At 36.9% G+C, this 24,837-nt stretch overlaps 1 protein-coding gene across 5 annotated transcripts in view; it reads right to left on the reverse strand.

Annotated features, from left to right (window-relative positions):
• Positions 1–24,837, reverse strand: part of LMBR1 (limb development membrane protein 1) — a 146,648-nt gene that overhangs the window by 43,786 nt on the left and 78,025 nt on the right. For 4 of the 5 annotated variants that reach the window (XR_014020883.1, XM_081284649.1, XM_081284650.1 and 1 more), the window contains 4 exons: positions 14,193–14,319; positions 13,665–13,733; positions 12,776–12,840; positions 8,472–8,544 (listed from right to left, as the gene is read on the reverse strand). Coding sequence is in view for 4 of the 5 variants with exons in the window: in XM_081284649.1 (XP_081140775.1) it covers positions 8,472–8,544; positions 12,776–12,840; positions 13,665–13,733; positions 14,193–14,319 (334 nt within the window). In the remaining variant the exon portion in view is untranslated. Of the gene's footprint in view, positions 1–8,471; positions 8,545–12,775; positions 12,841–13,664; positions 13,734–14,192; positions 14,320–16,374; positions 16,446–24,837 lie in introns of those variants that run through there. The other variant, XM_081284652.1, reaches the window with a different exon arrangement.

Genomic DNA, 24,837 nt, shown 5'->3' on the forward strand with positions numbered 1-24,837 from the left:
TTCAGAGGAAAACAACAAGTGACATTTCTGAAATTCTGTGCTTTCACTTCAGGAGGCCCACCTCTAGCCACACAACAGGTGATTAGTAAATACTGACTGGCCTATGAAAACCAAGAACACATTCCTATTATCCACAAACTAGGTGTGCTTTTGTTAAATGACAAGATTCATCTCTACCAGCACAGTATTCAAGGACCTTACCACCTTTATTACATGGTGATATACCAATACCTAAGTTTAAAAAGCAAGCTTTTGTGGGACAGAATATTTCATTAAAAATGACCAGAAGAAAATGATAGCTAGTGTGAGAAATTATGACACAGTACAAATACATACTAGATGATTATATGAATTTAAGTTGTACTAAAAAATAAAAATATCCTAAAAACTGTATTACCATTACTTTATTTCAAAATGAACCTAAAATGTCCAATGTCAATACTGTCTAGTCAATAAGCTGAATTGGTAGACAAAACCTGTTTAGACAAGTCATGAAAAATAGAAAGGGATTCTCCAAGAAAACCACAAAGCAGCTCATTTAAGGTCAATTTAACGGTATTATTCTGTTTTTCTTCCAGCCCCGACATAAGATTTCACTACCTCAAAGGAAATTGTAAGAGTATCTATTTGCATTCCCCCCAGGTGATTGGCAGTTCAACACCAATTAGTTCAAAATTACACTGTTACTAGCATGCAATAAAAACAACACCTTTCATCTTTCTTACATAGGTAAGAATACCTTCAGAGCCAATAACTTTGATCAAATAAGTATTTTTGATCCTGCCCCACCCGTCTCTTTGGATTCAGGAAAACTAATAGCTAAAGGCAACTTTTCCCAGCTTTATTCTTAAGTTGAAAAACTAGTGTGGTATTAAAAATATCTTACTTCCAAGATAACAGAATTTCCTAAAGTCCAGCATTTCTTCAATAGCTAAACTTCCTTATGCCTTTTCTTAACACACAAGACAGACTAAATACATAAGACAGCCTTCATACATTAAAGAGCAGATGCTAATTATTTAATTTAAAATATTCAATGTATTTTTAAAACAAATTTATATTCTCAAATGAACATGTAAACAATTTGAATAACTTAATGCAATACAATTATCTCCCTAAACTAAGCTCAGTGTCCTAAACTTAGTCTCATAATGAATATTATTTGAAATAGAGACCTCCAGTATACATTCTTCTTACATTTGACTTTTTAACATAACCAAAAATAGTCTGCTTAGAATATCTTATCCAAGTAACTCTTTTAAGAATTTGATCATATTTACAACTTTAAATATGACCAAACTGATCTCTATCCTCAAGAATGGGAGGTCACTCAAGTAGTGTTAATTATTTCCAATCACTTAGGCAAACAACTTTGCTGTTAAAGTCCAAGGTTCCTAATAATTCATACAGCAAACAGCCTCCATCTCCCTAACATCTTCCTGTGTACCACAGGCCCAACATTGACTGAGCTAACCCCTGAAAGCATGCAAAAACTGAAATCTCCTGTCCAAATATCTCATGTCTATTTTGCATGAACTAACGTTATTGCAATCCACAAAGGAGAGAGAGAGCCCATACACCAAAACTTTTCCTATGTCTATTTCATTCAGAATGCTGGTATTTGTTAAAGTAATAGTTTCTATTTATTTTATGACACTTTTTATTATTTATGATACTTTTTATGGTGTAGATGGACACAACACAATGCCATCTACAATTATGTGGTGCTGAGGACCGAACCCGGGTCCCGCCCGTGCAAGGCGAGCACTCTAGCACTGAGCCATAAAAAGTAATGTAAGATTTCTGATACCCAACTGAATTGTGAAAATGCAAATATACTTTCACTATTAATGACTGCAAGCATGATGGCAATTATTAAGCAGTAAACTTTAGGAATGTTATTTAGTGTTATACATAATTAAAATAGTGGTTTGGCTTTTTTTCTACTTCAAATATAAGCTTGAAGGGGCTTAAACTACATAAGATGTTAAGACCATTCTTAATGGTAGATTCACATATGCTACCATTAGGAACAGCACCTCCATGTACACTGTGGTTGTGCATAATAAATCCATCTTCTGTTACCTAAGTTTGGATTATTTTTACAGTATGACTTCTTTCTCTAAATTTCATAGAAAATGATACTCAATGCATTATTCTAATTTGTTATTACAAAACATTCCTCCTCTACTCATATTGGAATAGTTTATATCTATTAGCTTATATCTTTACAGTTACCTCATTTTCTCTTGCAACAAATAATTTGTTTGGACCACATTTTAACATCATGAAACTGATTAAAGGGCCCAAGAGGTTGAGTAAGTTATATAGCAAGCATCTATCACTGTTTCAGCCCCTGTACAGAAATGATTTCTGCAGGCATCTGATCGCTTCCAGAATGTCTGACTTCATCCAGGCATTTTTCACAATGGTCCAAAGTCTGAGAATGTCAAGACAGTCTCCCTTCAGTGATATATAGAAATATGTATAAATTTCTTAGAATGACCACTGCCAAAACCTAGAAGAATGCCCAGAAAAAGCCAAGATGAAAGTAATGCAGAAGACATAGAATAAAATCTAAGAAAAATTTTCTTTTTTTTAATATTTATTTTTTAGGTGTAGATGGACACAGCGCAATGCCTTTATTTTTATGTGGTGCTGAGGATCGAACCCGGGTCCCGCCCGTGCTAGGCAAGCGCTCGACCGCTGAGCCACAATCCCAGCCCCAAAGAAAACTTTTCGTATAAAGTGTTACATGAAAGACATCAGATAAGCAAAGACCAAATTGCACACTGACCTGCCTGTGATAGCAGGAAATGCCTCTGACGGGACGCATGACCCTAAAGCAGACACAGACCCCACTCCAAGCCCTGGCACCTTCATGTCCCCTGAAAATTCAAACTAGGCTATAAACAGGAAGACTGGAGGACTGACGACAGTGAGAGCATCTGAGGGGTCACCAAGTTTCAGGAAAAGCTGCACAGCACATGACTTGCTCTTCCTAACCCTATATATTTCAGAATACAAGGGCATTGAAACCCAGAACTCAGCAAAAATGAAACAACCACCTCTGCCATACTCCTAAGAATAAAGAATATAAGCTTCAATGGAAAAGGCTTCTTAAAAAGATTAGAATCAAGTAGGAAAGTAATTGCTACAAAAATGATATACTAACTTTTTATCATGATGATGAAAATAGTATCTAACAAAATTGAACCAAATTATTAAGTTCAAAGGCTACAATATTTTTAAATAAATTACATTAAAAGGATTGTGGAGGTTTTGAACTTAAACAACAAAAAATAATTTCTATTCATTATGGTACTTCTAAAGTTACCCAGTACACCCATAGGCTATACACACACGAAAGCTAATTATTTCAATTAATGCTGTTGCATTACCTAAACATTTAAACATGTTAATGATATATGTATCCTCTTAACACTGGGAAGGAATTACAGAAGATTTTCTACTACAATTACTGTAATGGGACTTGCTGTTGAGCTCCTGCTCAGGGGTCATGGAGTAGAAATGGTTCTTGATTGCTCATGTTCCATGGATACAAGAGGGAAACCACCTTATTTCTGTTATAGCGCATATGGTTCTCCTGCCCCCTCAACCTTGGTGTGTCTGTTGCAGTCCTACTCTGGGCCTTCCTAATATTCTCCAGGAGATTTTGGTTTTTACCCTCTCACCAAATTTTACTTCCCCCACCTTCTTCACTTCTATGGTAAAATGATACTCTCCATCCTGGGCATTTTCCATTTAAAGGAAATGGCGGGAGAAGGGTAAGGAAAAGCTGTTAGGGGAAGTGGCATGTTGGGTTTCCACACTGAAGAACTATAGGAAACAGAGTACCAGAGGAAATGAGCTGGAATAGCAGGTGGTCGCACGATTCCTGAATGTAGGAAATGTGAGAACTTGAGTTACTGCTGAAGGCCAGGACCAAGTCATGTCAAAGGCAGACAAAGCTCCACAAAAGAGAGGGCGAGGCATTCCCCAGAGTGCTGTAAATGTCATGAACAGGACACGACATGCCCGGAATCCATGCTCGGGAATATGGAGCTAAAAAGTCCAAAGAGGGCAGAAATGGCCTGGAAGGAAAGGGGGTGGCAGAAACAGGTCACGGTCTGAGAGCATGAGATTCCAAGGTTCGGGAAGCAGCAAGGAAGACAAAAGGGCACATAGCAAACCCCAGGAGCAAAGGGAGAGACCTGGGAAAGCAGAGGCCAACTCACAAAGTGGTCAGGGAGGTCGATGGTGCTGGGGAGAGCCGTACCTCTCTGAGGAAGAGGAGGGTTGAGGGTCCAGGATCTCATTAACAGGTCAACACTCAGTGTCCAGTGGCACAGCAGAAAGCTTCAGGTGCCAGGGGAAGTGGAACATCAGACCAGAACGTGATGTACCGAGACACAGGGCAACAGTCCTGAAGGCAAGAATTCTGCTCTATGTTCTGGGCTCTTGATACGGACCACCTGTGATAGAAGGCCAGCGAGAAAAACATGCCCATCAGCCCTGAGTCTCAAGGCGGAAAGGAGGGGAGATGTGTGCTGAGGGACAGAGAGGGTGGGAGTCTTTCCAGATCACAGAAGTTCTACAGACATCTCTTCACCCCCTCCATGCTGATGGGGACACAAGGCAGGGGCTATCTTAGCCAAAGGGGTACAGCTGTGGAGCCAAAGGAGTGAGGCTTTGCGTTACCTTCCTGCTCACCAACACACAGAACTACTCCCCCACATCTTTTTCTTAAGTGTTGATGCACTAGAATAACTCTTTATATGTTCTTATCCCTTTTCTTCCTTCTTCAGTCAACTGGTCTATGATCTTGAGACTTGGAGTCTTAATTCATCTGCACTACATTTGACCCTTAAAAGATATGCAGTAAACAAAAAGGAGGAGGCAGTAGAGACTGGTAACAGGATGGCTTCTTTAGTATACTGATAAACACCGCAACAGTGCAAGACTTTGCTTTATTGACACTCTTTATGGAAATGACAATATTAACAGGAACAAAGCCTCCAAACAAAGCTTTGAACCTATAGCACCCTCCATGTTATGAAAATCTATTCTTGCTTTTTTCTCTATACATCAATATATGAAGAACAATATATTAAGAACACTGGAGAAGACATAGTTAAGACATAGCTAAGCATTCCATCTTACAGCTATACTGATATTTTTTAAATGAGGCATGAAAATTCAACTCCAATAACACAAGAACTGCTACTCAAGCCTTACTACCTTAAAAAAATAGTAGCAGGATTCCTACTACTCCCTTGATATTGTTTAAGTGTCATAATTTTTTCAAGTAACTGTAAAACTGAACTGAAGGAACTGCACAGATGTCCCAGAGATTCCTATGATGTGCATCACGCATCCCATCCCTCTCAGTATGCCATTGACAAACACCATCCTGAATTCTGTGATACATCAGCACTCATACTTTGTATTTTAAAGTCTTTTTACTTTCATTATTCTACAATTATCTTCAATGGCAATAAAAAATAAAGACTTCTATTTTAAAATTTAAAATATAAAGTAACTTACAACAAAATATATCTGAAATGATACTAGGTTAAATAAAATACATGAGGATGGTTTATCCTACCAACCTATCTCTGTACTTTCTTTAAAAATAGCAAATTATGAAAATCTGTTCTTGCTTTTTCCTCTATACATATTGATCAATATATTCTACATAATCTTGCAGTTGTTTTTCTTTTTTGTGTGTGTGTGTGTGTGTATGTGTGTGTGTGGTGCTGGGAATCTCGAACCCAGGGCCTTCTGCATGTGAGACAAGTGCTCTACCAGTTGACCTATATCCCCAGCCCCAGAATCTTGGAATTCTTTTTTTTTTCTCTTTAATTTTTTTGTAGTTGTAGATGGACAGAAGCTTTTATTTTGTTTATTTTTATGTGGTGCCAAGGATCGAACCCAGTGCCTCATATATGCTAGGCAAACACTCTGCCTCTGAGTTACAGCCCCAGCCTTGGAAGATTATGAATCTTGCAATTCTTAATCCCTGTTAGTCAAAACATCAATTTTGCCACAGAACCATTTATGTATAATAATCAGTAACCATTTAGCCTACTATCTCCCACCTGAAATAGTCCACAGTGGCTAACCAGCAGTAAAAAGCAAAATCATAACCTTCTAGCACATCATCAAAGAGCTTTGTCAAAAAGATCTTTAAAGATGCCCTACTAGCCTGAAGTATCACAAATAAAGCCTGGCTAGCCAAAGCACTCACTGTCCTGACCTCTATTACCCTCTCTACCCCCAGACCATCCCTCTGCCTTCTCCATGCTACTGGGATCTCTCTCTTACTTTGATGTGGCTGCATTTTATATTATGGTTAGCTTTCTAGCCAGTGTTTTCCTTTTAATTTCTTTGGATATAGTGAACTACTTTTGAGTTGAGGAGTCAAAGGATTGAGGATTCTGAAGGAACCCTTCCCTACCACGCAATAGGAAAGTGAGAATAGGCTTCATTTTTATTTTTTGTCTTGATAAGACTTAATTCAAATTCTTTCATTCATGGAATACTATGTTTTACCCTTTCTTATCTAAAGACAGAAATAACAGGGGCTGGGGATGTGGCTCAAGCGGTAGCACGCTCGCCTGGCGTGCATGCGGCCCGGGTTCGATCCTCAGCACCACATACCAACAAAGATGTTGTGTCCGCCGAGAACTAAAAATAAATATTAAAAATTCTCTCTCTCTCTCTCCTCTCTCACTCTCTCTTTAAAAAAAAAAAAAAAAAAAAAGAAATAACACACACCACAGGCTGAAACATGTCTATATACTGCAGGAGGTAGTCTGACATCTTGCTAGAAAGCTAACCATAATATAAAATGAAGCCACATCAAAATAAGTGACTCAGGCTTGTTTACTACATAACAGCATGATCATCTAAAGAAGACAAATTTATTTCAATATTCACTTTAATAAAATTTTATAAACTTTTATAAAGCTGATGCTGTTGACTTAAGTTTGTAATTCTGAAATTAAGTAAGTTTAAATTTTAAAATAACTTTAATCCAGTTAGAAAAATAAAAGACACATGGAGTTCTAGTCTTTGACACAATTTATCTGTACCAAATAAATAACTTAAGTTGATGAATTAATTTTCCTATTTGTAGTTGAAGAAAATATGTGTGTATGTGTATGTGTATGTGTGTGTGTGTGTGTGTGTGTGTGTGTGTGTGTATACACACTCTAAGGTTTTAATTTAGTAATAGAAACTGGACAGTCTGAATGAAGATTCAAGTAAAGAAAGCTGATGAAATTATTTCAAAGGACAAGTTATTGGAAATACATAAAAATGAATTTAAATAATCTTTGCCTTTTAACAAGAACCACAGAAAAGCCCCAATTTATATCTAGAGAGTCTTGTGTGAGATGCCTAATTGTTTTTTAAAAAGAGCACATTTTAAGAGGAAAACATAAATAATCCTAACATAATGCTAGTAATAAATAAAACAAAACATATAATCCAAACTGAATCATCAAGGAGTCTTCAAACTGAAGTTTGAAGTTTCCAGGACTGAGAAACTGTTGAACACTGACAGAGACAGTTCAACTTTCCAGCAAGATTTATTTTATTTTTTGATTCAATAATCTCTCTACCATATTTAGATATATTTCATATGTGGTGCTGAGAATTAAACCCAGTGCCTCACACAGGCCAGGCAAGTGCTCCACCACTGAGCCACAGCCACAGCCCCTAGATATATTTCTTATTTCTCAATATTTCATTGTAAAAATAACTTTCCGTTCTATACCTACTCTTAAATTATGATTCTGAAACATAATTAGATATTAATCTGATCTTGGTGGAGAAAGGGTGGTTTTTCAACTTTTTAAAAACATGCTACATAAGAGGAAAGTACAGGGTGAAAAATCACTCAGGTAAAATTAAAAGATATGTACCTAAACTATGTCATTTCTCTGTTAAACTATCATTACACTTTTCTTCACTGGAAACCAAAAACAATACATAATTTGAAATGAAATTTTAGAATCTTTAATGTGCCTACATAGTTACCAACTGATAGCCAACAGTATTCCTCAAGACAACAGAGTTCACAAGTAAAACTTTGAGAGTCACGTTTGGCACCTTTGTGTCCAAGAAACATGCTACTCTTTATCTTAAAGATCTCAGCAGAACGGAAATGAAGTAGGGACATTACAGTCACTAATGCTGCATACAGACCAAACCACCTCTGCACTTGCAAATCACCTGAAGAGCTGGTGGTAGAAGGCTGCTGGCCCCCCAGTGGCCACTTTCTCTAGAGGCCAGCTGTGCTCATCACAATGTATCTACATCCAACTCTTGGCAGATCCCCTTCACCTGGAAGTCCCTTTGTTACTCTGAAGCCTATAAGAGGTTTGCATTTCTTTCCTTTAATTATCTGTTATTTTTTAATTAAACAGTTGTTACACTGGTCTAAATATGTAATATACATGTACCATTTAGCCGTCTCTGGAGTGCTTCTTCTTCTAGGGTAATAATATAAATTTGCTCATCCAGGTCTTCAAGAATCTAAATTTAAAGACAAAACTATTCAATTATATAACATTACAAAGTTCTTGTTTATTGACTATTTAAGCTACTTGGCCTATTATTTCAGATAATATATTCACTCAAATAACTAAGAACCCAAAATAAAATGTCCAAACTATTTTATTTATAAATTAAGCATGTTTTATAGACGTTGTATTTATTTTCTACAATTTAGTGTATAAATAAACACATCAAAACTTTATTCTCACAAAATCTACATTCATATAAATTGGATATTGTTAAAGTTTAAACTAAAAACATCTGCAGTTTTCTTGATGGCAAACAAATGTATGAATTTTAAAGAGTCAAAAAGCTAAATATAGCAAATATGTCTTCATGCCAAAGCTGTTATTTTAAAGCCGGAAGGAATGATCATCTAGTCCAACACTTGTCCTCCCATTTATATTTACTGACAGAATTTCTAGTTCAAGGAGTCTATAAACTACATCAGTAACATGCAGAACCTTCCATTTATGTCATGTCTATACATTAAAAACACTCCATGAATATTGAACACTGATGACATCAAAATCATCTGACTTAGTATTGGGAATAATATTAGCAAATTATATTTTTATATTGTGTACATCGCAAGTATGAATATGTAACAAATTCCACCATTATGTACAACTATAATATACCAAAAAAATGTAGAAAAAATATAAAAATAAAGTCAATATTTTTTATCATCTCATTTGGACATGACCATTGCCAATATGTGCATATATAGAAATATACTGATCCTGTTAATCTATACAATGTTAATAATTATAATCTTTTAAAAATATAAGTTGAGACCAAAACAAATCATCCAACAGACAGAACCCTAGAGAAATGGGTGTTTTTACTCACTATGAAGCCATACAATAGTAAGAAAAGAACCTCACTCGTCAATTACTGATTGTATGGCATATTACATGCACTGTCTTAAAAACTGATAAAACCTAATGCTTCCAGTTCTGCCTTTGCTAACATAACCATCCTTCTATGAAAGGGGAAAACATGAAAGAAACCCAGAGCTGGTATCGATGTTCTCTATCATTCAAACTCAAAACTACTTACTCAATCATGAGGGGTTTGTGAACAAAGTGCAATAGTGGAAACTGTGTGCCCTTTCAGCTGCCTAATATGATATTCCTAAATCACTCAATCCCTATCACACCTGGAATTTTAATAGTTTATGTTATATTTATGTAAAGCAATCCAAAAATCCCCAGTCTTTCAATAAGTACTTATCGTCCTAGAACTAAGCTAATCAGTGGGTGGACATACCATTTCTTCCCCCAGGAAGCCTAAACCTGAAGGGGGCAACAAATAAATAATTAGGATGAATTAATGACGAATAAATAAATAATGACAATGAATGACTGTCCTATGAGGGATAAGGAATGGGAAGAAGGGGAGGAAGTCTTCTCCAGATAACCAACAGTGAGGCCTATCCAGGGAGACAATACTTAACCTGAGACAAGTGGCACATGCCAGAAAGTGTGATGGTCCTAAGGGAGCAATAGAGTGGCCCTCTGACAGAACCAGTTGGATAACAAATCAGAGGTTCCTACACAAGTGGACAGGGGTATACCTGTATGGATCATGACAGGAAAGCTCTCTCCTATCAAAGTGTTTCATCAGTTTCTACTGTTTCGATTAGAACTGACCACTTCTGCTTGTTTTACCTGCAAATTACTGAATGTTACGTACCATCACAGGTGCTGAATGAGTGACAGCATTAGCAGGACAGAGGTTCATATGTCAAGTGCCCATGAGCATCATACCCTTGATTTCTACAAAACCATAAAAACACTCCCACCATCACCATTTTATACTCCAAAAAAACAATGGCTTCCCAAGAAATGCTCTCTGCCTTCAAAGCCTTTGCTCTACTATGTACTAATGAGGGCTTAAATATGGGTCAGACATAGTCTTTGACCTCAAATGGTAGAAGAGGTCAAATGAATTCAAAAAGTAATTATAGGATTAAAATCAATGTCAAAAGCGAGGCTTAAATAAAATGTTCTGAAAGGTTGGAGAAAGAAAGATTACTGCCAGTTAGGGAGAAGAAAGTCTTGGCCAGTGTGGCTGATGGCTGGAGCACATCACCCAGTGACCTGAACTGACAAGAGGAAGATAGGCCTTTCAACAAAGGAAACCATACAAGAAACACAGAGGAGGAGAGGTCCACTCTGCAGGAAAGCAGCAATGTTACTCTGGAGCTCAAGGAGGAACAGTGCTCCAAAATGGACTCTGAAGCCAGCCTCTGGGTTCAAACCTACTCCATCACAGTTCTATGACCTAGTTCAGCCATAAAATACCACCACCTAACTCATGGGTTTCTCATTTATAATACCACCTAACTCATGGTTTAATCATCAGGAGACAATGAAATTTTGTGTCCGATACAGTGCTTATCACTACAGGTTGTATAACCAACCACTGTTATTATGTGTTAGGAGTAAGAAAGAGGCAAATATAAATATGGCTTTGAGGCGGTCATTAATAAGAGACGGGTTTGGGAGACAAATTAGCCTGAGGAGGGGAGACAAATAAGGAGTTTGGTTCTACATGCTGAGCTTGCAGCTCCATGAGGTACTGGATAGCATTTGAGGTGCTAAAGACTATTTCCAATGTCTTCTCATTAGAATCAGATATTTAGAGGTGAGGTCAGAGTGGCAGGGGTGGTCCAGAGCACCCAGAAGAGCATTAGCAGAACTTCAAAACACCAGAGGACCTTCGGCCTCTTTCTATAGGAAGCAGGGAGAAACTACAGGAATGCAGTGTCACAAAGCCTCTCTAAGATTTGACAGCAGGTGTGCTGTGGGTGTGCATACATTTATGGAGCAAATATAAAGTTAGACTTTATTTTTAAAAGAAGATATGATGAGATTATAATTTTCAAAATTAAATAAGCATTTACTAAATGATTATCTACTACAACATTTCCTCAGGGTTTTCCTTTAATGAATCACCGTGATAGGGATGATAAACCCATAACTAAAATAACGTAGTATTAGTCAGTTAAAAAGGTGAACGTGAGAAGTGCAGAGGAAGGAGTTTGATTCTCGGCCTAGAGCAGAAACACGAGGTGCAGAGCCTGCGGCTGATGCTGGAGTAGGTAAGAGGGACAAAGGCATGACTGGAGGGGAGCGGCACAGAGCCGTACGGGAGCTAGAGAAAGACTGCAGAGGGGTAGGAGAGGTCAATCAGAATGGGCTAGGAAAACCCAAGAGCATGAAGGGGTTAGAGTTGAATCTGTCAGCAATGACGATCCAGTGAAAATAACTTAAGTGGCAAATTCCTAATTACAACCAAGAAACTATTTTCTCATTATTAAATATCTGACAAAATAGTTAAAGATAGAAGAAACTTAAGAATAGGTCATCAGAATTACTATCAATTCAAAATCATTTTTAAGGGCCTTAAGACATTTTTTTATTGTCTTTTGAGTCACATATTTTATTTTTTTCCAATTTTGTATTGGTTCTTTTTAATTATAAATAGCATTAGGGTTCATTCTGATATAATTATAAAAGCATGGAATATAATTTGTTCTAATTCAATCCCCAGTACTTCTCCTTTCCTTCCCCTCCTCCCTCCTCCTGCTCCCTTCTCTGTACTCTACTGATCTTTCTGCTATTGAAAATCATTTTTCAATGAATATAGAGAGCTGGGCAATCCCTGCAACATGGGAGGTTGAGGCAGGAGGAACACAGGTTAGATGCCAGCCTCAGCAACTTGGAGATACGCTCTCTCAAAATAAAAAGCTCTGGGGAATGTAGTTCAGTAGTAGAGTGCCTCTGGACTGAATCCCCAGTACCACCAAAAAGAAATAAATAAAAGAATAAGCAAAGTATAATTCAATTATAATATATAATGTGCAAATTTTCAAAATCATTCTGCTTTGTAAATCAAAACATGCAGTTAATTTTCAAACAATAGAATTGTTTGATATAAAGCAATGAATATCTGTAAATATCTGCAAAATTTTCTCTTAAAATTGCCTAGCCAAATTTTTACCAAAGTACCTATAATTAGTACTTTTAAAGCAAAAACAAATATGGCTTCTAAACATAAAAAAAGATTTTAAAAAATGTAAAATTTAAGTAATAAACCTACAAAAATACTCTATTTCTAAAGGCTAATTCACAATCTAAAAGAAGTTCAAATGTAAACATATTTAATTAATAAGTCAAATAATTTATAATAGAATACTTACTGCTGGCTTCACTAGCAACTGGCCCATTACTGTGAACATGCGGGAAAGGCCAACTGGTGTACACACTGCAGAAATGAGAAGACCACCAACAGAGAGATATATACTTTAGAGCTCAGAAAGATAAAGCACAGAAAACTAAAACAACTCAAACAGCATTGTTTTAAGTAAATTCTTGACTCCAACAGATTCTCCCAGTTCTCTGTCAGAAGGTTCTTGCATTTCATCCATGAAGAGGCTAGAGGAGCAGTGTGAGGGGCGGGCAGCGTGACATCTGATGAAAGGTAGTTAAGGCGAGAGAAGGTTCAGGACACTTAAGATTCTAACAGTGGGATGACAATAAGTACTTTTGTTTAAAATAAATTGTATAAAACCAAGCAAAGAACAGATTAAATTTCATGTACTGGTAGAAGTGAGAACCTGAAAAGAATATTTAATAGTGACAACTATAGTCTTAAGTCCTTTGAAATACATTTAACAACTAATCCCTAAGATAGGATGTGACGCCTCAAGTAAAACAAAACAAGTTTTGAAATAAAAAATCACAAATTCATCACATATTAACCTACCATTTCCATTTAAAAATAGACTCTGGTGCTCTGAATGGGTTAGGGTGGGGTACTGAACATGTGAACAGGAAGTGAGCAAGACAGAGTATAAGAATGTGTCGGGGGGTGTCCCTCTCTCTTTCTTTTTCCAACCCAGCAGAAAGGCTTTCCTCAGAGAATAAAAAAAGCATATTATTATTTCAAGATTTCAGTTTATCGAATTTATCTTGAATAATTAAAAATTCTCCAAGTTGTTAAGGAATCTCATCAGGAAGCTTTCTCATAATTTCCCAGAATACAAAACAACTACTCTCCTATCAATATCAGGTCAGAAAAATACTTACAGAGAAGTAACAAACATCCCATCAATGATATACAGGAATATAAATAGGGTAGGTAGAACTCCCAGAGGTCTATAAAAAATGTAAATAACTTTAATAAGTTCAAAATACTGCACATTAAGATGTTTTATCTTAATATAGCCTGACTATATTTAAAGTATAATAAACACTGTAATTGCTTATTTGAGTGTACTAAACCATATAATTTCTAAATTGTATGAATAAAAAAATATAAAATAGAAGGATAGAAAATAACCCTTTTGCAAAACCTGTTTGGAGGAAGGAAAAAAAAAAGAGCCTCTCTAAAATTTTAAGAACAGAAACCAATTAATTAAAAATAAAAGGCTTCTTACTCATAAAACAAACGTACATTCATTTCTTAAATACATATAAAGTCTTCTTAATTCTATAAATCAACATCAAGGGTGAACTATATAAAGAATTATTTAAAATGTTATTAAAGTCATATGTAATTATATCCCAAACTATGGTCTCCATTATAGAAACTGATTAATACAAGTAAATCCGCACCATATAAAGATTCCATGCTTGCAGCATCGTTGTCAATCAGTGCTGAAGCCACCCACACTATCCCAAGAATCAGTAATGCCAGCAGCAGCAGCATGACCAGAGTTTCCAAGATGCGGGCTCGTATTCCCTGAAAATGTGTAAGAGAGATGATTTTAATATTTTATTTCATTTCATGAACAATTAGGCTTCAGTCCATATAAAAGCCTATATAATCCTTTGGGAGGAAAGGAAATACTTTATTAGATTTATTTATATATTTATGAAATTTACCTTGTTAATTTACATAATGTTTATTACATCTAAATTTATTTAAATTTTTATTTATTAAAAATTTAATATAAAATGCTTAGTTTATAATGAATAGACTGAGTTTTCAAAATTATAGTAAATACTATCAAGCTTGGAGTAAACTACAAAAAAAATTATGAAAACACTTTATGGAACCATTTTGAATAATTACTTTCCTAACACTTTTCACAAAGAAAATAATTTATGAATTTCTGCCTATGATTCTAGTCAAGGGGCTCCAAAGCAGTTGTTGCAGCAGAGGGCCAGTCTGGGGAACACAGCTTGGTGGGAGCATGGTGCACCAACTCCCAAGGCAAGAACCCACACAGCAGCTCGTGGCCTCCGGAGCCCTCTAGCGTGCAGCTGCAGAACTACTTGCTGCAATCCAACACCACAAACTCCAAGGGTACTATGGCAACTGCACATACTTCCCTTCTCATATTTGATAGAATTTGTGTTAATTCACAAGGCTGGAATATAATAATCATTACGTACATTTTCAAATGTAAAATAAATTCTGACCTAGGGACCAAACCAGAGGCCAGACTTTTAAACTTGAAAACAAGACAAACACAGAAACTTCTTTATACTCCTGCAAAGTCACCAAATAATTGTTTCTGTACCTAAACTTAAAGATGTATATTATTGTTTTATACCTATAACATCTAACACAACAAAATTATAAGTATATATGTGTTTCTCAATAAATCATGTCATCCTTCACTCCATATTATAAGTTAAATAAAGACCTAAAACATACATTCATTTCAATTTTGTCCTAAATATTCTTTTCTATTATCTCAATAGCAGAAATAGGATGCACTTAAATCACAGTAACCCTAGTTACACAAATTCAATATAGAGAGGAAATGTCTTAAAGCCATGGAGACTTAGTCCAAGGCCTGTGTGAGAACCTGAGACGAGTGGCTTTCTCTTGCCAATCCCTCAACAGTATCATAGCCTTGCCACAGGGTTGCCCTTGGCAGACTTGAAACACTACATGGGATGTGAACGCCAGCTCACCTGAAGCGCACACATTAAGGAAGGCTGGAGAGCCAGGACCAACCAGGTCTGCATTTTAATACATGAGCTCTAACACCAAGCAGCTATTGTTCACCTGAGAAGAAACTGAAAAAGTCATAAACTGCTACAGCCAAACATAATGGCCAGCCACAGTATTTCTTTACTGGAGAAGCTTTTAAATCTCCACTTCACAACTTCATACACCAAAACACACCATCACCTTTCAATGGTGATTTCACCCTCTTTTCCTCCCACCCACTCTTCTAATCAACAGTCGATACACATTAAACATTCTGGTGCCTATACACAAAACAGGTAAGGAGAGAGGAGGACTTCGGCAGTGTGTGTCATGCCCTCCCAGCTACCTTTTCTGCCTCCAGCCTGTCCCCAGAAATATGTGAGATAACCAGCAGGGTTCCCAAAACATGTAACTCGTGGGTTTTAAGAATCAGGATATCTGAGCTAAACAGTTTAATATTGTTGGATTATAATACAGTAGGGCTCCTAGGACCTGTCTGAAACTTAATATTCAAAAAAATTATAAAATTAGGTAGAGAGAAGTGATGGGAGGGGAGGGGAGGGGATGGGGGGATAGGAAAGATAGTAGAATGAAACAGACATTATTATTACTGTGTGTATATAGGTGACTGCATGACCAATATGATTCTGCAACCTGTACACTCAGAAAAATGAGAAATTATATCCCATCTGATTCAAATGTATGATATATCAAAGTCACTGTACTGTCATGTATAACTAATAAAACAAATAAAAAAGTTTTAAAAATTACAATTATGTTAAATAATTATAATAACATAAGTATAAGCATCATGATAATAAATTTTGGGAAGCCAATCACAATAAGACTTACAAACTTCTCTGGCTGTCAGGTAAGAAATATTTGTTAGCAATTCCACTTATTTTCTTCAAACACACCCCTCAGTCCGGAGGCACCTCTCCTCAGTCTCGACACCTGACAGAGGCAGAGACAGTCTTATTCTGGGCTGCCTTCTTAGGATGAGTATAATAGCACTCAGCCTTCCATCTGGACTGTGCCCTCTGAAGCAGAGGACAGACCTGTTTACTGTCCGGGACAATAGAGACGTGACCTCCAATCACAGGTCAGACAGGCTTGCTTGCAGCCCATAATGAATGCTGTGGGCTCCCCAAGCCTGGGTCTCCTCAGCTGTGACCCATGCCCACAGTGGGGCAGGCAGCCTCTACCTAGCTGTGGGGCTCAGGGTAAGAGGAACCTCCTCAGGAAATTTTTGCCCTTACTGTGCTGTGCATGACAAAGCCCTCTGTCTCTGACCCAGAAATCTCAAATCTCCAGCCAACATCCACAAACCTGGCAGGCTGTCAGCTCCCAAGCAGGATAAAGTCTCAGAGCCTTCACAGGACTTGTCAGTTTGGGCATTATCGAAAAAAAAGAACAAGCACCCATCCAAGTTGGGTTAAGGAATATGAAAAGACTATCCAGATCTAGCAATGATCCCAAACAGTGGGCAAGCTGACAAAGATGTCCATGCACCTACTGCTGGTGCACATCAGAAGGCTGTGCCATAGAAAGGATGTGGACAAACCCATGAGTGCCATGACTAGCAGGATGGACGTCACCCTGACTGGAACAGTAAGGCCAGCAATACCAGCTTAGAGATCTCACAGGCATGATGCTGAATGAAGAAGTCCTACGCTCAGTAAATGGTGCCAAGAATGAGGCCACAGAGCTTTGTGTCACCTGAAGACATTAGGAATTTGGTTTGGCCACAAGCAGTCATAAGGTCACTAGGGATAAAGGTTCCTTGCTTAACGGGGCAGGCCATGGCCTTCTCCAAGCTCCATCGTCCCTCACACCCTACCCCAACTCAAATGCCACACAAAAAAGGACATGTGGGCTAAAGTGGCAGTCTCTCCGTCCTGAGGGGAAGGGAAATCACACATACCCATGGGAGTATGAAAGGGACTGCAGGCAGGAGGGCCTCAAACTTCTATGGCTCTGCTGACTATAGTGGCCCAGGGCACCCTTCTAACTGGGCCTGGGAAATGGCTACACAGAACTGCTGGTAAATGATGAAAAAAAAATTTAAATAGAGACAAATATAAATAATTACCTGTTTGGTTACACACTAAAATGCAATGACAAAAAAAAATTTTGAAAGAAGTGATTTAATGATGATAATTCTAGTCATCTTACCAACAACTTGATGTTTAGATAGGAGGAGAAAAAGAATTCAAGAAAACCTCCATTTTAAATAGAAGTCATTTAAATTATGTCCCTCTTTATTCTGGTAATAGAGAAATTGAAATAATGCTATTAAACATTTAAGATTAACACTAATCTTACTAATATCAAAGTCACAGTACTGGGCTGGGGTTGTGGCTCAGCGGAGAACGCTACTCTAGCACATGCGAGGCCCTGGGTTCAATCCTCAGCACCACATATAAAACATAAATAAATAAACTAAAGGTATTGTGTTCAACTACTTCTAAAAAATAATATTTTTTTAAAAAAGTTACAGTACTAGAACCTGGTATCAAAAGCAATATTACTAAGATTTTATAGAAAAGAACAATCAACATAGTAAAAAGCAGAAAACAAGTTTAGCAAAATATTAACAACAAAATATATTAAAAAATACTGACACAGAAAACATAAAAACCAAATATACCCACTATAACTATATAGGCAGATTAGGTAAAAAAAAAAAAAAAATCAGCTGTATAAGCCATATCTATAATAAAACCATACTAAAAAAAAAAAAAAAATCAGTGAAAGCCATGCATGGTGGCACATGCCTGTAATCCCAGTGGCTAAGGAGGCTTAGGCAGGCAGATAGCAAGTCCAAAGCAGCCTCTGCAAAAGCAAAGTTCTAAGTAACACAGTGAGACTCTGCCTCTAAATAAAATACGAAATAGGGTTGGGGATGTGGCTCAGGGGCCAAATGCCCCAGAGTTCAATCCCCAGTACAAAAAAAAAAAAAGAAAAAACTCATAGGGCAAAGAAAATTTGTATTCAGACATTCAAATAAGTTTTATTATTAAGGAAATAAAGTGCTCAAAATTTACAAAACCTGGACTGGAGTTGTGGCTCAGTGGTAGAGCGCTTGCCTAGCAAGGCCCTGGGTTTGTTCCTCAGCACCACATAAAAATGAAAAATAAAGACATTGTGTCCACCTAAAACTTTTTATTTAATATTTATTTTTTAGTTTTTAGGTAAACTAAAAAATAAATATTAAGAAAGAAAATTTGCAAAACCTAAAAAAAAAAAAACTAAATAAGACACGATAAAGGAAGAAATTAAATGTAGCAATTAACAGGGGAAAAAAAGCAAAATAGTAAGAAAATTAAAAGATGGCTCTTTAAAAAGGATTTAGATAACTATCTGGCTAGAACAATTAAGAAAATAAAAGAACAAAACAGTAGGAATGAGAAAAAATACAAACAAGATACAGAATACATTTTCAAAAGAATACCAAATACAATTCTCTTGTCAATGAATTGAGAAATAGGATGAGATGGGTAGGGTCCAATTCTAGGAAATATATGTTGTTAAAACTGACTCAAGCAGAAGAGAGAGAAAAAAACAAAAGAACATTATCCTTTGAAGAAACTAAAAATATTGGCAAAGAACTTTTTTTAGTAAAACCTGTTAGCATGATTGTTTTACAGATGAGTATATTTGAAACTTCCAAATAACAGAATTTCCATGCTAATTTTATTCCAAAAATAGTATGAAAAGTTTCATAAACAATTTTTTCAGATATTAAAGATAAGCATATATATACACAAGATAAGCATATATACCTACACATCCAACTATAAAAGACTGAATGAATTATGACACTTCTGCAGAGTAAGAAGCTATGTCTTAAACTATGAGAAATGTTCATAACACAATTCCACCATGTGGAATTAAAGTCTGCAGACCTCAGTCTTTAAAAGTACATTCAGAGCAAGCAAGTGTAATCAGTATTATACTAACAGTCTTTATCTCTAGGGTTACAATTTTGGAGAGTTGTTTTTCTTATACACTTTTATGCTTTTCTATTTTTCCAAACTGTCTATAGTGAGTATATATGACTAAATAATTTTTAAAACAAACTAATATTTCAATTTTTTTCTTATAAAGGTTAAATTCCTCAAGATTGTCACCCAAAACACAACTTAAAATTTTCCTAGTTCAGTTTGTAAGCTAGACAGTACAGTAAGCTGGTTAAAGCCTCTACTCTAGCAATTGAATTGACCGCTGGGTTCAAGTATTGCTTCTGCCACTTAGCATATAACCCTGCAAATTACTACATTTCGGCCACTTAGCATATAACCCCGCAAATTACTATATCTCTTTGTGCCTCAGTTTCCTCCTGTGAAGAAGGGGATATGAAAAGCACCCTCACCTCACAGGGCTGCTAGAAAGATCAGATAAATTAGTATGTGCAACATGCTTATTAGCACAGTATCTGGTACTCAGTCAACACAATGTAATAGTTAACACATGCTTCACATTATCACTTCTGATAATTATCACTTCTATTTCCAAATCAATGTTTTACTACCCTCAACTACCATCTTATCATCCCCTTCTCCTTGTCTCTGCCACCTACAAACCTATAAGAAGCAACCCCATCTTCCTTCATGACTAGGAAGCCACCTAGCTCCTAAGTGGCTGCCGTAATGTCCTCTACCTTAATAAAGTATAGTACAAGCTTGGGTCCAACTAACTTAACCTCCATTCTACCATAGCTGCCCGCAAATATGCTAATAATGCCTAACATCTTCAACTTCGAAACTGCTCTCAGTTCACAACTTCCCACTGTTCTCCAGTTTCAGACCGCTGACCTGGCCCAGGTGCTTGTGATCGTAATTTCTTCTTCCCTGACCTCTCCAATCCTTCCATCAGGCTGTTTCACTTGCCTGCACTGTGAACTAGTAGTGCCTTTTCGTGACAATCCAGTCTCAATGATGCTCTAGCAGTCCTTGCCCCACTGACTCCCACCAGGCCAGCTTAAACAATTCCTTGAATGACTTACTCCTTGAATTCTCAACCCTGTGAAAGAGATTCACAAAACCATCAGAAACCTTGGCTACAACATTCTAAAATGGGCCTCAGAGTTACTTGGCTATCTTAACACTGGCTTTTGGCTGGTTTTAACAATTCCCATCATGGTTTTTAAAGCATTTTCCTTCCTTTGTGATCCATCCTCTTCTTTCTTCCAACTATAGCTGACTTTATCTCTACCTCAGTAGGATACGGCAGAGTGGCCTGTGACCCCCTCGGCTTTCCTCCTCTACCCTGCTTCTGTATGGTTTTCTTTGATCCTATAAAAGAAGACACTTTGGGTCTCTTTCCTCCCATAGCTCAATCCCAGATGGTTAACTCTTCACAAGTGATTATTAGTTTCTGAAACAGTGGCATGCATCAAAGTTACAAGGGGCTTGCCCTTTCCTGAACACTGACCCTGAAGCAGTAGCAGCTCAACTAAATCTGGGGAAGATGGTTCACTGATACACTGTTCTTTCCTTATATGCTCTGACTCCTCCTGTAGCCAACAACCCTGAATTGTATGTTTTTAGACCAAATCTTACCACTGTGACCAAGGCCCATAAAAACCAACTGCAATCTTTCCTAAGATACACACAGGTACCCTAAACTTATTTCTAGAATCAACTCATCATTTTATTCCCTGTATCTGCTCCTCCTTCAGTGAAATGTACCTCAACGGTATCATTACCCACTTTGTTTATGCCAACATTTGTGAAATATCCCTGTCACCTACTTTCCTGCACCCCCATTGATGAGCTTTCATTCAAACACCAAGTCCTTCTGACTCTACTGTTCAACTCCAGAACATCCCCCCTCTTCCCCTGCCTCCACACCCACCCAAGAGACGCTCCAGTATCACATCTCTACAAGAACATCAGGAAGAAATGCAGTCACATGCCTTAGCTCTCAGGCCAGAAACATTTAGACAAGAAACAAACACCACTCTCTCTGTAGTAGAACCATATAAACTGCTCCAAAATTTATTTCAAATTGTTCAATATTTTTTTGTTAGAGCAATATAATTACACACGGTATAGTTGGTTCATTTCGATAAAATCATACACACACAAAATTTTATTTCAATCCCATTCCTCCGCCTTTCCCTCCCCTTCTTCCTCCCCCTAGTCTCTATTCTACTCTCTATTCTTCCTCTACCCTTCTGGCCTTCATTTCACTTTTTTATTTATTTACTTTTTTTGGATTGGTACTTTCTACATATACATAAAGGTGAAATTTCTTATGGTATGCTTATATGTGTATACAACATGATTGTTAAATTCATTCCATATTTCCTCCCTTTTCCCGCACTTCCCACCCTCCTTATCTCCTTGTTCTACTTATCCTCCTATATCTTTATGAAATCTGATTCCCCTCACTACCTTCTTTCCCTTGTTTTGCTCTAGCTTCTACATTAGAGAGAAAACATTCAATCCCTGGTTTCTGAGGCTGGCTTATTTCCCTAGTGTGATGTTGTTCATTTCCATCCATTTACCAGCAAATGCCATAATTCCATGCTTCTTTGTGGCTCAGTAAAACTCCATTGTGTATATATACCACATTTTTTGATCCATTCATCTATGGATGAAAACTGGGTGGATTACATAATTTGGCTACTATGAATGGTGTTGCATAAATACTGAAGTTGGCTGTATCACTATAGTATGCTGATCTAGGCGTGAGATAGCTGAATCATATAGTGGTTCCATTTCTAGTACTATGAGGAATCTCCATATTGCTTTCCAAATACTAATTTGCAGTCCAACCAACAATGTATACCTTTTTCCCCACCACATCTCCAGCACTTATTATTTGTGTTCTTGATAACTGCCATTCTAGCTAATGAGATGAAATCTTACTGCACTTTTGATTTGCAATTCTCTGATTACTAGAGTGTTGAATATTTTTTCATATATTTGTAGGCCATTGTGTTTCTTCTTTTGAGAATGTCTGTTGGGTTCATGTGCTCATTTATTGATTGGCTTGTGTTTTTTGGGTTTTTTTTTTTTTGGCATGTGTTTTTTGAGTTCTTTATATATGCTGGATATTAACTCTGTCAGGGGAAGAGCTGGCAAAGAGTTTCTCCCTTTCTGTAGGCCCTCTCTTCATGCTATTAATCCATTTCCTTCAGAAGATTTTTAATATGATAGCATCCCACTTATTGACCTTGGTTTTATTTCTTGAGCTTTAGGGGTCTTATTAAGGAAGTCAGTGCCCAAATCAATGTGCAAGAGTATTATTCCTGTTTTCTTCTGGCAGTTCAAAGTTTCTGGTCTAATTCCTAATTCTTTGATCCATTTTAATTTGACTTTTGTACAGGATGAGATAGGAATCTAATTTCATTCTTCTAATTATGGATATCCAGTTTTCCCAGCATCACTTATTTAAAAAGCTATCTCTTCTCCAACACATATTTTTGGCACCTTTGTCAAGTATCAGATGCTGTAAGTATGTGGATTTGAATCTGTGACCTCTATTTTATACCACTAGTCTCCATGTCTATTTTGATACTAATACCATGCTATTTTTATTACTATAGCTCTGTAGTATAATTTGAAATCAGTTACTGTGATGCCTCCGGCTCTTATTCTTCCAAGTGAATTTTTTTTTTAAAGAGAGAGAGAGAGAGAGAGAGAATTTTTTTATATATATTTATTTTTTAGTTCTCGGCGGACACAACATCTTCATTTGTGTGCTGCTGAGGATCGAACCCGGGCCGCACACATGCCAGGCGAGCGCGCTACCGCTTGAGCCACATCCCCAGCCGTCTTGCAAATGAATTTAAGGACTGTTTTTTGCCAGTTCTGTGAAGAATGTCATTGGTGCACTGATGGGGACTGCACTGGATCTGTACATTGTTTTGGGTAGCATGTCCATCTTGACAATATTGACTCTGCCTATCCAGGAACATAGGAGGGCTTTACAGCTTCTAAGGTCTTCTTTAGTTTCTTTCTTCAGAGTTCTATAATTTTCATTTTAGAAAGCTTTTACCTCCTTTCTTAGATTAATTCCCATTGTTTGGTTTTTGTTTTTGACGTTATTGTGAAAGAAGTGGTTTACCTCGTTTCTTTCTCAACAGAATCACAGTTGAAGTGATTAACTTGTGAGTGTTGATGTTGTATCCGGCTGCTTTTCCAAATTCATTTATTAGCTCTACAAGTCTTCTGGTGGAGTTCCTTGAGTCTTATAGATCATGTCATCAGCAAACAGAGACAGTTTGACTTCTTTTCCTATTTGTATCCCTTTAATTTTCTTGTCTTGCCTGATTGCTCTGGCTAGAGTTTTGGAACTATATTGAATAGAAGAGGTCAGAGTGGACATTTTGTCTTGCTCCTGATTTCATAGGAAATGCTTTCAGTTTGAAAGACAAAAAAAAATATTTGCAAAAAGAAATCTGATTTTCAGCTATATAAAAAAGAATAAACTATGGGCTGGGGATGTGGCTGAAGCAGTAACACGCTCGCCTGGCCTCTGGGCGCTGGGTTCAATCCTCAGCACCACGTATAAATAAAGAAATGTTGTGTCCGCCGAAAACTGAAAAATAAATATTAAAAAATTCTCTCTCTCTCTCTCTCTCTCTCTCTCCTCTAAAAAAAAAGAATAAATTAACAATATTACACTTACAAAAAGACTGCTACAGTATAAGCCATCAAAATTATTTGGTATAACTTATAACTTTTCAATGAAATACTAAGGGTAGCTGCTACAGTAAGAAATGAGTGTTACTCTGTATTACTTTGACTTAATCCAGTATAAGGATGTGACAGTTGTATTTCCCTTTTTAAATTTTATTTTCTTTTTATGATTAAATGAGACAAAATCAGCCATGCACATGAAATCAATTAACTATCATATTCATGAACTTTTAGTTAAACTAATGGGAAGAGATAAGTTTATTCATTAAATGTAATATAGCAAATTTTTTTATCTTCAAAAACTTTAGGGAAGACATAACAGGACTATACATAATCAGAAATTTCATTGTTTAACTCAGAGTCAACTAGTTTACAGAAGTACTAAAAATCTATAAACTTAATATCTTTCTTGAGAGCATAAGAATATTACAAAGCCTGAAAGACTGCAGGATTTATGGCATGTAACACATGAGATTTTTAGGGTTCTGGGTGTGATTCTGTCTACAAAGTAATGAAAAGCATGATGAGCCCTTATCACTACCATTAATTGCCAGCAGGACAACATATATGCCTACTCTACAGTCCTTTTTCCATCCAGAGTCAGAATTAGGAGATAGCCAACTCCAAGGGGACGCTTCCTATCAACTCTACTCCTGCATAT

Source organism: Spermophilus citellus (assembly GCF_964194105.1).
Source record: "Spermophilus citellus genome assembly, chromosome: 3".
Lineage (NCBI taxonomy): Eukaryota > Metazoa > Chordata > Mammalia > Rodentia > Sciuridae > Spermophilus > Spermophilus citellus.